General features: G+C 48.0%; 1 protein-coding gene across 1 annotated transcript; it reads right to left on the minus strand.

The window, feature by feature from the left end:
* Nucleotides 1-10,422: 10,422 nt before the first annotated feature.
* Nucleotides 10,423-12,980, minus strand: RAMAC (RNA guanine-7 methyltransferase activating subunit). The gene is made up of 2 exons (XM_059678049.1): nucleotides 12,811-12,980; nucleotides 10,423-11,876 (listed from the first exon to the last, which is right to left on the minus strand). Exons 1-2 carry the CDS (start codon nucleotides 12,978-12,980, stop codon nucleotides 11,690-11,692), a joined length of 357 nt encoding a protein of 118 aa, XP_059534032.1. The 3' UTR covers nucleotides 10,423-11,689.
* Nucleotides 12,981-14,631: the final 1,651 nt, after the last annotated feature.

Genomic DNA, 14,631 nt, shown 5'->3' on the forward strand with positions numbered 1-14,631 from the left:
GATAACGGTGCACCCATGACCGAGAAGTGACTGCGGGCTCGCGTCTGTTCAGTCCCGATTCCGGTCCCAGTCCTGGTCAGGATTGGAGAGGGGCACACAGGGGGAGTGTCCATGGGAGAGGCTTACGCCGCCACAGCTGCGCTTGCCAGGTCGGTCAGCTGAGTGGCGCTCCCGCTGTAGGAATGCACCAACCACCAAGGGGCAGCTCCTGCGTTGAGCATCTGCCCTCTGGTCAGTGCGCATCATAGCTACTGGTCGAACGGTCAGGTACTTAGCATATTAGGCTTTTATATATATATATACTAGAGGCCTGGGGCATGAAATTCATGCAGGGGAGGGGGGCTTCCCTCAGCCAGCCTGCACCCTCTCCAATTGGGCACCCCTTGGTGGATGTCTGACTGCCGGTTTAGACCTGATCCCTTAGGACATCCCTCTCGCAATCTGGGACTGCTGGCTCCTAACCGCTCACCTGCCAGCTTGATCTCCCCCAACTGCCTCTGTCTGCCTGCCTGATTGCCCCAACCCAGGGGTCCTCAAACTACGGCCCGCGGGCCACATGCAAATACAAATACTGTATTCCTGTTTTGTTTTTTTACTTCAAAATAAGATATGTGCAGTGTGCATAGGAATTTGTTCATAGTTTTTTTTTAAACTATAGTCCGGCCCTCTAACGGTCTGAGGGACAGTGAACTGGCCCCCTGTTTAAAAAGTTTGAGGACCCCTGCCCCGACCCATCTGCCTGCCTGCTTGATCACCCCTAACTGCCCTCCTCTGCCCGCCTGATCTCGCCCCCAACTTCCCTCCCCTGCCCTCCTCCCTCCTGTCAGGGTCTGGTTTGAAGGCCAGCCATGTACCGGATTGCAGGAGACCCAGAGTTCCACTGTGCCCCAGCTGGCCAGGACTCACAGCCCCCTCCCGCCGAGGGGCCCACAGACTCCTCCTGCTGCGGGCACTGCAGCGACCCAGAACTCCCTCCATGGGCGCTGTGGCAACCCAGGATTCACTGCCGCCGCAGGCGCTCCGAGGGTGGGATCTTCCCACTGGCCTCGCTGGAAACAGCTTTGGGAGGGCGTCTCAGGGCCGGTGGGACTGACGGAAGTGAGGGTGTGGCATGGAGGTGGTGCCTACGCTTCTGTTAACTTACACAGTTTGTTTTATACCACAGCAGATGGCGGCGGCTGTGAATGGTACCAAGTGGAGCCTGCAGGCCGAGCTGAAGCAGCGTCTGCAGGCCATCGGGAGCGCTCACAGCCGCCACTGCCATCTGGGAGTACAGGCTGCCCTTCACAGGGCCTCGCCTCCCCTTCCCCCATCCCCACTGCCACAAGTCCCCGCCCACCCGTGCCTGCTGCGCACGCAGCCTGGCGTTTGGTCGTCCCTCTAGTCGTTTTGGATGTTACGGACCCTGGCTCTTTATATATTAGGATAGACTAGAGGCCAGTGCATGAAATTTGTGCCCAGGTAGGGTCCCTGGGCCTGGCTGGTGATCAGGGCTGATCAGGGCCTTTCTCCAACTGCCGGCCGGGGCCTTCCTTAGTTCTGCGCCGCCCCATGGTGGTCAAACTCCTGGTTGGTTGAACTCCTGAGGGGGCATATTAGGCATATATATATGTATACACACACACACACACACACACACACACACACACACACACACACACTAGAGGCCCGGTGCACAAAAATTTGTGCACTCGGGCAGGGGGTTCCCTCAACCCGGCCTGTGCCCTCTTGCAGTCTGGGACCCCTCGGGGGATGTCCACCTGCTGGCCTAGGCCCGCTTCCTGGGCAGCCCGGGAGCCCTCGGGGGATGTCCACTTGCCAGCGGGGAGCAGGCCTAAGCTGCAGTCAGACATCCATAGCGCTGCTAAGGACGCAGGAGACGCTCCCGCCACCACCACTGTGCTGGCAGCTGGCAGCTGGCAGCCGGTTGGGGGTGTGACTGTTGGTGGACTGCTGCGGTCACCCCACCAACCCCGATCTCCCGGCGGGAGAGCCGGTTGGGGGCGTGACTGCTGGCAGACTGCTGCGGTCGCCCCACCAGCCCCGATCTCCTGCGGGAGGGCCAGTTGGGTGTTTGGCCAGTGGCAGACGACTGCAGTCACACCCACCAGCCCTGGGTCAGGTCGCACACGGGTCGCCCGCCACCCAGGTCACAGATAGCAGGCCCGGATGGCGGCAGGGCAGGCAGGATGGCACTGTCCCATCCTGCCTGCAGTATGCAAATTAGCCACCATCTTTGTTGGCGGTTAATTTGCATATCGCCCTGATTAGCCAATGGGAAGGGTAGCGAAGTTATGGTTAATTACCATGTTTGTCTATTACTAGATAGGATATATATGTATATGTACATGTACACACACCAGCGGCCCAGTGCATGAAATTTGTGCACAGGGTGGGGGGGGGGTGTCCCTCAGTCTGACCTGCACCCTCTCCAATCTGGGAGCCCTCAGGGGGTGTCCTACTGATGGCTTAGGCCCTCTCCCCATGGTTCTCTGCTCTCTGCGGGGCCTGCCTGCTCCACACCGCGGCAACTGCCAAGCAGGCTGTGCTGGGAGCTGCCTGCGGCTGTGCTGGGAGCTGCCTGCGGCTGTGCTTCCCTCCCTACTCCTGGGTCACCACGGCGATAGCCAAGCAGGCTGTGCTGGGAGCTGCCTGCGGGCCACACTTCCCTGCTCCCGGGTTGCTGCAGCAACGGCCAAGCAGGCTGTGCTGGGTGCTGCCTGCTGGCCCACTTGCCTGCTCCCTGGGTCGCTGTGGCAGTGGCCAAGCAGGCTGTGCTGAGAGCTGCCTACGGGCCGCGCTTGCCTGCTCATGGCGACAGCCAAGCAGGCCCACTATCTGCCATCAAGCTGCGCGGCTGCCCTCGCCTCCCAGGGCCGCAATGGTCCCGGGACCCTGCGGCGTAGCACCCAACCCTGGGACCCAGGCTGCTTGGCACCTGCGTATGCAAAGTAACTCATCATTGTTCAGTTAATTTGCATACTGACTACTGATTGGCTGGTGGGTGTCGTGGAGGTATGGTCAATTTGCATCTTTCTCTTTTATTAGTGTAGATATAGATTTGTTGCCTAGGATAGGAAACCCCTATGACAGCTAACAAAGGACAGTATTTCTACAATAATGATGATAATGTTGAAAATTACAAGTGCCTGCCTTGTGATAGCCAGAGTTGTTATAAACATTGTATAAATAGCAACTCATTTTAGTGGGTAGTGTTACTGAACACTGGGCACTTGGCATCCTTTCCCTAATCCACCTGACCTTGGTGACACTAATGGGAGGTAGGCCATGTCTATAAAGAAATAATTTATTTTGATGATGGTAGATAAAGGTTCTGAACCATGAGCTGCCCTTATCAAAGAATGGTAATGGTAACCCAACAAAGAAAGGTACCTTTATTTACCTGTTTTCTTTTGCCATCTTAATGTGCAATGATAAAGAGTTTTGTTTTCACTTTACTTAGATGAAGAAGTTGAAAGACAGGCTAGGCAGCCATCTTAGTCTCATCTTCTCCCCCTCATTCCCCACCCCCACCCTCTCCTATAATAATTAACATAGGACAAATGGGTTTTTCAGATTTAAGTCTTGTCTTTTCATTTTTTGCTTGTGAGATAGTTGCTTTTTCTCTTCCCTTCAGAATGTTGCCATTTTATTCAATGCATTCCCCAGACCTCTTTCTCTCAGCTCAGATCTTGTACTGGAGCAGAGTTACAGCTGCTGAAGGCCACGCCGCATGACCAGTAAGAGGCGGTGGCTTAAGAAAGGGGTTCCCTTAAATCAGCTACCAAGAGCATGAAGGCCAGTCCGCTGCCTCTCCCTCCGCTGGGAGCGCTCACCACCCCAGGCCCTGGAAAGCTACATTTCCAAAACCACACGCTCCCATTCCACACAACAAAGCTTTCTCGGAGCACACAGCACAGCACCCTCTTCCCCAGTCCCTAGAAAAACGGCACTACCAGGCCGGCGGCTCCTCCCTGAACATGCCTCCTGCAATCCTGGGCCAGGACGCTTCGGACCCTCTGGGCCCCTCTGGGCACCCAGTGCTCTGGTTTGAAAGCGGGGGAGTCAGGCGAAGGGAAGCTGAACCCAGGGCAATTTCCAAAAGCCCAGGGAGTCCAGACTGCTGGTGAGCTGAACCTCGCCCACTCACCACCCAAGTCCTGTAACACCACAGCCAGGCCGGCCCCTTGCAGGGGTTGCAAGTTTCAGTGCTCCCTGCAAGAACCGGTGTTCCCTGCATCAGGCAACCCCCCGCCCTCTGGCAACGCTGTCCCTCCTGAGTTAGACACACACCCTGGGATTTCTGTTCCCTGCGTGGAGAGAGGGAGAAATGGAGGATGGGGGGGGGGGGGGGACTGTGAGGGAGTAGGGTGTGGCGATTTGTGGAGGGAATGGGTAAGGGCCGGTAGTTACCTCTCTGCCTAGGACAGAGCCGGGTTAGGGGCAGCGGGCCTGCCCATTGCTTTGTTGTCGGTGACCTGGTCACTGACGCGCACGCTGTGCACAAACACGCCCCCTAAAATCATTGCAACAAGCCACGAGGCCCTTAACAGCCCCAACCCTTGGCAGAAAGAGGACACTTGGCACTCCAGCACCAGGTGCTGCAGTTTGCCTCTGAAGCCAGAATAATAATGATCCTAATACATAAAGAGCCAGGTGCCATCAAAACTGAACGGACGACCCGTCACCATGAAGTGCATGGAGCACCTCTCAGTCCCGTGCCCCCCAAGCCCCTGAGCCGCTCGCCATGGGGGGTGGGGGCGGCAGGTGGGATTGGGGACTGTTGAGTGGCAGTGGTGGCTGCAGGCTGCTTCCCAGGACAGCAGCGAGCTTTGCAGAGCAGTCAAGGGGCAGGTGGAACCTCGCGGAGGATTCGCGGAGCAGTGGCAGGGCAGGGGGTTTCATGGAGCAGTCGAGGGACCATGAGCATCGCTGAGTGTCCTGGGGCGGGGAACTTCAAAAAACATCGCAGGGTGGCAGAGGCCAGGCTGGGCCTAGGGACCCTAACCGCGCATGATTTTGTGTGCGCTGGGCTCTAGTCATTAAATAAAAGAATTAATAGTGTTTTGTTTTCTTCCAAATCTTTGGGAAAATGAAATCAGGTTTTCAACTGATCTGCTAACATTTATAGTTGCCTGTGGTGAAGTGGGGGTGTGTGTGGGGGCTGGGGGCAGATTGGTGCTCAAGGCGGGGAGCGCGAGGAAGGTGCAGAGGTGCACTGCAGGGAGGGGGCAGTCTGGGGACCCGGATCCCTGACCTCATTTGCGGGCTGCGGCGCCTGCCCACTTTACCTGTGGATGCAGTTTCCATGACCACAGCCAGCGGCTGGGTGGGGTTCAAGCCCAGTTCCCAGGGCACCGCTTCCCCAGCCCCTGTGCCAGTCCCTAGCCAAAATCCCCTGCCTGCAGTGTCACCATTTCGTCCTCCCCTTCCTCCCGGTCCCCAAACTACTGGGGCCGGCCAGCGGCAGCAGCTCTTCTTGGGGATCAGGCGCTGCGGCCATGACTGGCGGTCCCGGGCCTGGTGACGGCAGCTGGGGCGATGGAGCTGTGGTGGCTGGACTGGCCAGCGCTCCCTGCTGCTGCCCCCCCCCCCCGCGCCCCCCCCCAGACTTGTGGCTTGGGAAGCTGCAGTGTACATGCCGCTGTGCCCCAACTCCAGCCAAGCTGCTCCCTGCTTCAGCTCCTCCTCCTGTTGGGGGCTGATCGGGCTGGTGGGGGGCGAGTGGGGGGATGGGGGTGAGGGGCCAGCATCGGGCTGGTGGGCTGCCGCAGTGCGCGTCATAGCCACAGGTCGTGCTGGTCATTCTGCCGTAAAGGTCGCTGGGCTTTTATATAGAGAGAGTCTAGCCGTGTGCCACAGTGCCCATCTAGTCTCCTTGCTGTTAGAGCTTGGGCAGGGGATACCCACACTTCGCAGCACCAGTTATAGTCTCTGGTCATTTCCACATGAAACTCATCTCACCCATGATGTGGTTTTACTGTTGCAGTGACTTTCTAACTGTCTTGGAGCCTTAGGTTTCTCCAGTGACGCCCTGGGTATTAGCACTGAGGAGAATAAGGAAGTGAGTTGAGTCAATAAAACTCCAAGCCTTTTGTCTTCTTCTAGTGCTTTGCTGCCCATACTGTAGCTGGCAGCCACATGTGGCTGTTTAACACGTGAAATGTGGCTAATCACATTAAAAAATAAAAGTATCATAAAAATAAAGGCCATGTTGGGAACAACAAAAATGCTGAACATGGCATGTGATTTAGAGGGCAGGACAGAAAGGTGAGCAAAGAAAGGAAAATGACAGGAACAGAAGTAAAATATCAGCACATCATTATTGGAGCCCTTAAGAACCAAAGAAATGGAACAGACAAAAATTTAAAGATATTAAGAAAATGCTGAAGAAATAAGAAATGTACAGAATGAAAGGCACAGTGTCCCAGGTGAAACTCTGACAAAGAATCATCAACACTGAGACACAACCTAGTAAAGTTCTCTGATCCTATATAATAAAAAGCTAATATGCAAATCGACCAAACGGCAGAACAACCGGTTGCTATGGCGCACACTGACCACCAGGGGGCAGACGCTCAATGCAGGAGCTGCCCCCTGGTGGTCGGTGCACTCCCACAGGGGGAGCGCTGCTCAGCCAGAAGCGTGGCTCACGGCTGGTGAGCGCAGTGGAGGTGGCGGGAGCCTCTCCTGCCTCTGCAGCAGCACTAAGACTGTCCAACTGACGGCTCCTGCACTGCAGAAGGGCGCAGGCTGGGCTGAGGGACCTCGCCCTCTCAAGTGCACGAATGTCGTGCACTGGGCGTCTAGTTAAAAAAAGCATGTGGCCACCTACACAAAAAGTTGAAGTCCTAGGGAGGGAGAGGAGAGAAACAAATGCATGCTTACGTGTTCCCGATAGGACTAAATTGCTACAGTACTTTATAAAATGAGGCAGCTTTTATTAAAATTAAAACTACCAGTCCTTTGCCCTAACCAGTTTGGCTCGGTGGATAGAGCGTCAGCCTGCAGACTGAAGGGTCCCAGGTTCGATTCCGGTCAAGGGCATGTACCTTGGTTGTGGGCACATCCCCAGTGGGGAGTGTGTGGGAAGCAGCTGGTCGATGTTTCTCTCTCATCGATGTTTCTAACTCTCTATCCCTCTCCCTTCCTCTCTGTAAAAAATCAATAATATATATATATATATATATATATATATATATATATATATATATATGTATATATATATATATATATATATACCAGTCCTTTTAACCGAACAATTTTACTTTTGAGACTACCCCACAGAACATATAAAAGCACCAAAGGATATATGGACAAAAGCAATGTAGCATTGTAGGGGCAAAAAACTGGAAACAACCTGTCTACCTATAGGAGGATAATTACACTGTCGGTGGTGAATACATACTGTAAAATGTTATTAAAATTAAAGCACTAGTTTTTAACCAATATCTACTGACCTGTTTGTTATATTCTGTTGTGTAAGCAAAGAATAATACATATATGTGCGTGTATTTTTATATATAATCTCACTTTAGTAAAAGGAAAATGTTTATGTATATCAAATTTAGATGTAAAGTCAAACCTCAGTTCTCGAATGTCCCCATCTTGAACAATTCGCTTCTCAACCCTTTCATGCTGATTAACTGTGTGATCAGTCACACCCCTCTCAGGCGACAAAGGAGTGCAAGTGTGAGTCAGTTTACTGTCAAACCTCATTTTATTTTTATTTATTTATTTATTTATTTATTTAAATATATTTTATTGATGTTTTACAGAGAGGAAGGGAGAGAGATAGAGAGTTAGAAACATTGATCAGCTGCCTCCTGCACATCCCCCACTGGGGATGTGCCCGCAACCCAGGTACATGCCCCCGACCAGAATCGAACCTGGGACCCTTCAGTCCGCAGGCCGACGCTCTATCCACTGAGCCAAACCGGTTTTGGCGTCAAACCTCATTTTATGTCCTTTTTGCTTATTAAGTGTTTGTAGATTAAGCAGTACATTACACATGAACTGTATATAAGAAAGGTTAACACAGGGAAACATTTGGGGGACTGGACTGGAGAAATCCAATTTATATTATTTCTAATGGGAAAAAATGATTTGGTTTTCGAACAGTCGAGAACTGAGGTTCTGTATAGTGTGGGCATGGGGAGAGACACATACACAGCAGACCATAATCAGATTATGGGTGCAGATTATTCCTGTTTGTATCGTTTCACTTTATAGTATTTATATAGACACAAAACGCATGTAGAGAAGGGACTTTAAAATGAGAAAAAGCACCCAGGAAAGAAAAAGCTTTGGCCTTTAGCCATTGAGCAGCTTTAGTTAATTCAGGCGAAGACGCCTTTAGGGGGCGTTACAGGCACTGGCAGTGGGAAAGAACACCATGAGATCATCATATGCTACCCTGAAGCTGGAGAAGTCACTGAAACCCAGAGAAGATCTAACTGGTAATTAAAACACATTTGGGGGTCTCTGTGCCCTTAGGGTCAGGGGCAAACACACCAACTGGATTAGCCCATCAGCCCAGGGAGACATTGGCGGGAGATTTTAGAGCTGCCCTTGCACCCGTGTCAGCCCAGAGAGACCCCACACTGCTTCTGAAGCACAAAGCGAACATTGGGCACCTATGGGGGTTCAAGTGCTTGCACTTCATCCTGCAAGGGGGCAGCCAAGCCACGGTACTTTTGAGGGAAGATTTGTTAACTTGCTCCTCCCATACCATCCTGTAAATGTTAAATCCTGAGGGGTATTACCCACAGCTCATCTCCACTTTTGCAATCTGACAGCATCCGTAGCTCCTCATTCACATGCTAATTAATATGTTAATTCATGTAAGGAAAACAACTCTAAGTCTGCCTACCTCCTCAGTCAGTTATTCTACATCCTTTATAATGAACACTACGTTTTACATTTTACCAAATACTTTCCTCTCATTGATTCAACAAATGTTTATGCAGCATCAGTTACGTGCCACTGGTGGTTTAATGATCACAAAGTTCTAGTTCTCAAGCTCTTGTGTTTGGTCATTTATTTTTATAACTGAGAGTGGCAGGGTAGGTATTATTCCCATTTTTCCAGGTGAGCAAGTAAGCTCAGAGTTGAAGTGATTTCCTCAAGGTCACATACCTTGAAAGGACAGGACTAGAAGCCAGAACTTATGCTTAATGCTGTATGCTGTGACAACACTCTATTTGAGATTAATTCCATTTGACACTATTTTAATTCTCTTAAGGTATCATTACATTTTTTGATGTTATTTTGTACCTATGCAGGAAGCAGAAACCATATCTTTTATTTCTCCTGGTTTTGAGCATATAGAGGGCAGTCTGATGGTGACTGCTGTTTATAAAAGAAAAAAGAAAAACCGCCAGCACATAACGTTGATAACTCATGCAGAATGCAGAAATAACTCATCGGGAAGATTCTAACTAATTTCAAGCAGGGCTGGTAGTCAGGTCATATATACCCTACTATATCAGTGCTAAAATATTTAAATATTGTTGGAAAATCACCTTTCTTCTGCGCTGCCTGAGGTGCCTCTCCCTCCGACCCTGCTGTGCACACTTCGATCTCCCTAATTAGTGTCAAAAGCGGACACAGCAGAGGGCCTCCAGGATCCTGCTCTAAAGCTGTGCTCAGCTGCTGTTCCCGTTGGGAGTGACTGGGCTGTATCAACTGATAAATGTTTTTAATAACCCATCTGCTTTTAGAGAACTTCCTGGGGTACAGTCATGCCATTAACTCTCTAGGCTAAATAGGTGGAGTGTCAAGACCTACCATCATGGAGCAGCACTGGCTTGCTGCCTACCGATGTGATGAGAGGGCCAGAGGAAACCCCTCCTCTATTTACACTGAGTGTGAATATGTGGTTCATTAGAGCTGTCCCAAAAATGAGTTACATGAGAGGATGGCTCTTCAGGAGCCAGGGAGACGGGGGAGAGTTGGATCCAGAGCATGGAGAAGCGATACCTGGAGAAGTCAGCCTCAAGGGCTGAGAGCGGAATGCTAAGGGAGAAGGCAGATTTAGGAAGTTGCCTTTTAATTCCTTCGACCTATGATGAAACTTGTACTTTTTTTAAAAAATATATTTTATTGATTTTTTACAGAGAGGAAGGGAGGGGGATAGAGAATTAGAAACATCGATGAGAGAGAAACATCGATGAGAGAGAAACATCGATCAGCTGCCTCCTGCACACCCCCTACTGGGGATGTGCCTGCAACCAAGGTACATGCCCTTGACCGGAATCAAACCTGGGACCCTTGAGTCCACAGGCTGACGCTCTATCCACTGAGCCAAACCGGCTAGGGTGAAACTTGTACTTTTAATATTATTTTTAAACCAAATAAACTGTTTTCAGTGGACGTGAAGGACAGAATAGTAAAGACAAAAACCCATCTCACCACATTGAGTAGGCTAGCTGCCAAAACAGAAATTGATTAATCTAAGTATTTTATTTAAATAAAACCACGTAACGGCCATTACAATTATTTGAAATATAATGATCACCCTGAAAGGACGTTACAGCATCACAGTGTTTATAGAAGAGAATGCAGAAAGGTGCACATTTGAAAATGATTATAACATTGTAAAATCAACCTACATTAAGTACCATAAAAGTAAGTAAAGTCAAATAATGCAACCTTATTTTACACAAGATTGAAGAGGAAGGGGAATATTACAGAGGTTTTTGTCACACTTTTATATAATGTATAAATTTTTACCTACTAGGTTTAGAGTTTGTATAAAATGATTGTGCCTTAATCCCACCCTAGATCATTAGATCAAGACACTAAAACTGAGAATGATTCCTTCCTCATTTTGCAGTTTTATTCTTGATATTCCTTTAAAAAGACCAAGCCCTGGCAGGCGTTGCTCAATGATTAGAGCACTGGCCTGCACACACAGGGTCGCTGGTTTGATTCCCAGTCAAGGGCACCTACCTGGGTTGGAAGTCCAATCCCTGTCCCCAGTTGGGGGAGTGCAGGAGGCAACCAATCGCCTCTCTCTTCCTCCCCCTTCCCTACCACTCTCTAGACTCAATGGAAAAAATATCCTTACTCCTCAGGTGAAGATTAAAAATAAAAAGAGACCAAAATGATTGGGGAGCTCATACCTAAAGAGTAATTAGAAAGTACCATAGTCACATAACAAGACCCCAAAAAGAAATACAACTACAGTTGCTTTACCTTCCAACTTCTGAAGTTAATGTACAACACATTACGACGAAGGATAGCTGTGCATTCACTAGTTCATTTTACCAGTCTCTCAAAATTTTAGGAATGAGCACATCCAAGTACATGGATACTTCCTTATATTACAAAGTAAAAGCAAGCATTTTCTATTTTAAAATTCCTGTTTTATTTCTGTGTAAAACAAAGACAGAACTGAAGGTCAAACAAGGAAAAGATATACCAAGTTCAAAGTACTATTAAGTCATGAAACGAAGAGTCTGAGGTAGAAGTTAAGTAATATCCACAACTTTTTTAGGGAAGTGTTTATTCCCAGCAACCATCACATCGCTCCAGAAAGATCTTATTTTATTAAAAATGTCTCAAGTTCCAAAAAATTAATTCATTTTCTAAAATCAGATGCAAATGATGACCAACAGAAAATACACGCAAATGTTTGTCTTGTTAACAAAGGAAACAGTTTTACTAAAAGCTGCGGACATTTCTATCAGTAATAGCCATAGGGAGGCCGTTGGTTGTAACCGTAGTTTCCATACTGGTGAGGGTGGTAAGGTTCTTGTCTGTGCTGCTGGTAATTGTTACCCCAGGGTCGTCCATGCCATTGATTGGATCGATTGTCGCTTGGCCACCCCCGTCTGCTGTCCCTGCCTCTAAACTGTCTGTTATCTTGCAACCTACAACAACAACACAATTATACTTGTCTTTTAAGAAAACACATGACAAATCTGTCCTGTTGCATGTGACTTCTCAATTGAATACTTAATAAACAAAAGAATAAGAAACATTTTTCTCTATAGGATGTTATAGCACCAGTTATTAAAAACATTCTTAAGATTTAAATCATTCTCCTAGTTACATTGGACATGTTTTGCAGAGAAACAGGCAGACTACAACAGGCTAGTTTTCAATCAAACTAAAAACTATTCAATTGTTTAAAAAACACAGTATGGTAATTTATTCCTTTTATCTATTTTGAATTATTAAATAGAAGTAACTTCCACTGTATAAACTTTCTAAAATGAAACCAGAAACATTACCTTTTCATGGAATTGTATACAAAGTTTTGTATAAGACTCTAGGTTTCTAAAGTGTATTTGCATATAAAATATTAGTCCACAGAAGGAATGTTTTAAAAAACAGCATTAACACACATAGGGACACACAATTGAACACTAAGGAAAAAATACATGGGCTGATAAAATATTAAAGCAAATATTTACCAGCCACTTAATTAGTGCCAGGCACTAGGTATATCATACTGAACAAAAACACTGGTCTGCTCAGCCAGCATGGTTCAGTGGTTGAGGGTTGACCTATGAACCAAGAGGTCACAGTTCAATTCCAGGTCAGGGCATGTGCCCCGGTTGCGAGCTCCATCCCTAGTGTGGGGCTTGCAGGAGGCAGCCGATCAATGATTTTGTTTCTATCGTTGATATTTCTCTCTCTCTCCCTCCCTCTCTGAAATCAAAGTATATATATTAAAAAAACAACAACAACAAAAAAAACAATCACTGGTCCCTGCCCTCAGTGGTCTTCTGGACTAGCAGATTAAAGCTATTCTCTTCTGGATCAGCCATCTGCAACTCATTCTTCTGAAGTAGTACATACCAGTTGCCTCGATTTCTTTGGCTCCCACCAGCTCTGCTATTCCAGTCCTCGACAATTGGAGGGGTTGCAGGAGGGCGTGTCAGGTACTCCTGGTATTCTTTGTCATCGTTTGTGAATCTACTGGCAAACATCTCTTCAAAATTTGGAACAGCTTCAGGAGTATCAGTCATTCTGAAATCATGTACAGTTTTTAATATGTTTCTATTAGAATTTTTTTTAAAAAAGTAACACTATGTTACCAGTGGAAAAACCAAGAAGTAAACAATTTCAGACAGGTTATTCTAGACATTCAACTGAGTATTTCTTGATTATTATAATACAGGTACTGTGCTAACCAGAATCGTGGGATACAAAGATGAACAATATATCATGGAGTCTGTCCCCAAAGGGCTCTTAGTCTAGTAGAAGAAACAGATATGTTGTAAATATAAAGGGAGAAGTGAATATGAAGAGATGAAATTGGAAAAGTAGACAGTGGTCAAATTGTGAAAAACTTCGTATTCCAGACAACTTTGCACTTTCTCTGGTAGCAATGGGGAGTCATAGGTAGTTTAAGCAGGGAAGTCTCAAGAGCAAATTTACTATTTAGAAAGATCACTTTTCTAAGAGGGTAGAGATAGACTAGCGAGATTAGACTAAACGCAGATTGCTGCAATAATGCAGGAGACATGCAGAGGGCTTAATCTGAGGCAGGGGCTGCGAGAGTAGTTTTAAAAGAATTTCAGGAGGCATTCATCACTGACTAGATACTGGGAGGAGAAGAGGAAATAAAGGATAACTCCCATGCTTCTGGCTAAATGATTGGATAGGTTATGGTGCCATAGGAACTATAGAAAGAAGGATGGGTGAAGATGACACTATGACACACAGTGACCACCAGGGGGCAGACGCTCAATGCTGGAGCTGCCTCCTGGTGGTCAGTGTACTCCCACAGGGGGAGCTCTGCTCAGCCACAAGCCAGGCTGACGACTGCTAGTACAGTGGTGGTGGTGGGAGCCTCTCCCTCCGCCTCAGCAGTGCTAAGGATGTCTGACTGCAGCTTCGGCCTGCTCCCCGCTGGCAAGTGGACATCCCCGAGGGCTCCTGGGCTGCCAGAGGGATGTCTGACTGCCAGCTTAGGCCCAATCCCCCCAGGGAGCGGGCCTAAGCCAGCAGGTGGTCATCCCCCGAGGGGTTCCAGACTGGGAGAGGGCACAGGCTGGGCTGAGGGACCCCCACCCCCACCCCGAGTGCACAAATTTTTGTGCACCGGGCCTCTAGTACACTGATAAAGACACACACAGATAAGAACCAGAAGAGATCACAGAAGGTGAGGATAAAAAGTGAATGGTCATCAGTGTTGAATAGTACAGTGACAGAACCAGGAAGAGAAAATTAATTGGGTTTAGCCATTAGGAGGTGATTATTTTAGAGAAGTACAGATTGAAGGAGGATTACAATTAATGGAGAAGTAATTGGAAGGTAAGGAATTAGAAATCTACACTGATTATAGGCTTAAGCTTTCAGGAACTTGACTGAAAAAAGGAATAAAAGACAGGGTCATGGTTAAGGGGTTACTGGAAGCCTAGCTCTTATTTCTCCCAGGATAAAGTACCCGAGATTATTTAAAGGAAGAGAAAAAAAGAGCTAATTTTTAAAAAATGAAAAATCTAGAGTAGGTATTTGAGGATGCTATCCATGTATTCTTGTCCCAGATTCGCTGATGAATGAAAAGTAACTACTATAAATGTTGTCTAATGGCTATAAGAACTGCAATCTGGCCTGGCCGGTTTGGCTCTGTGGACAGAGCGTAGGCCTGCGAACTGAAGGGTCCCGGTTTTG

Source organism: Myotis daubentonii, chromosome 21, assembly GCF_963259705.1.
Source record: "Myotis daubentonii chromosome 21, mMyoDau2.1, whole genome shotgun sequence".
In the NCBI taxonomy this organism is placed as follows: Eukaryota; Metazoa; Chordata; class Mammalia; order Chiroptera; family Vespertilionidae; genus Myotis; species Myotis daubentonii.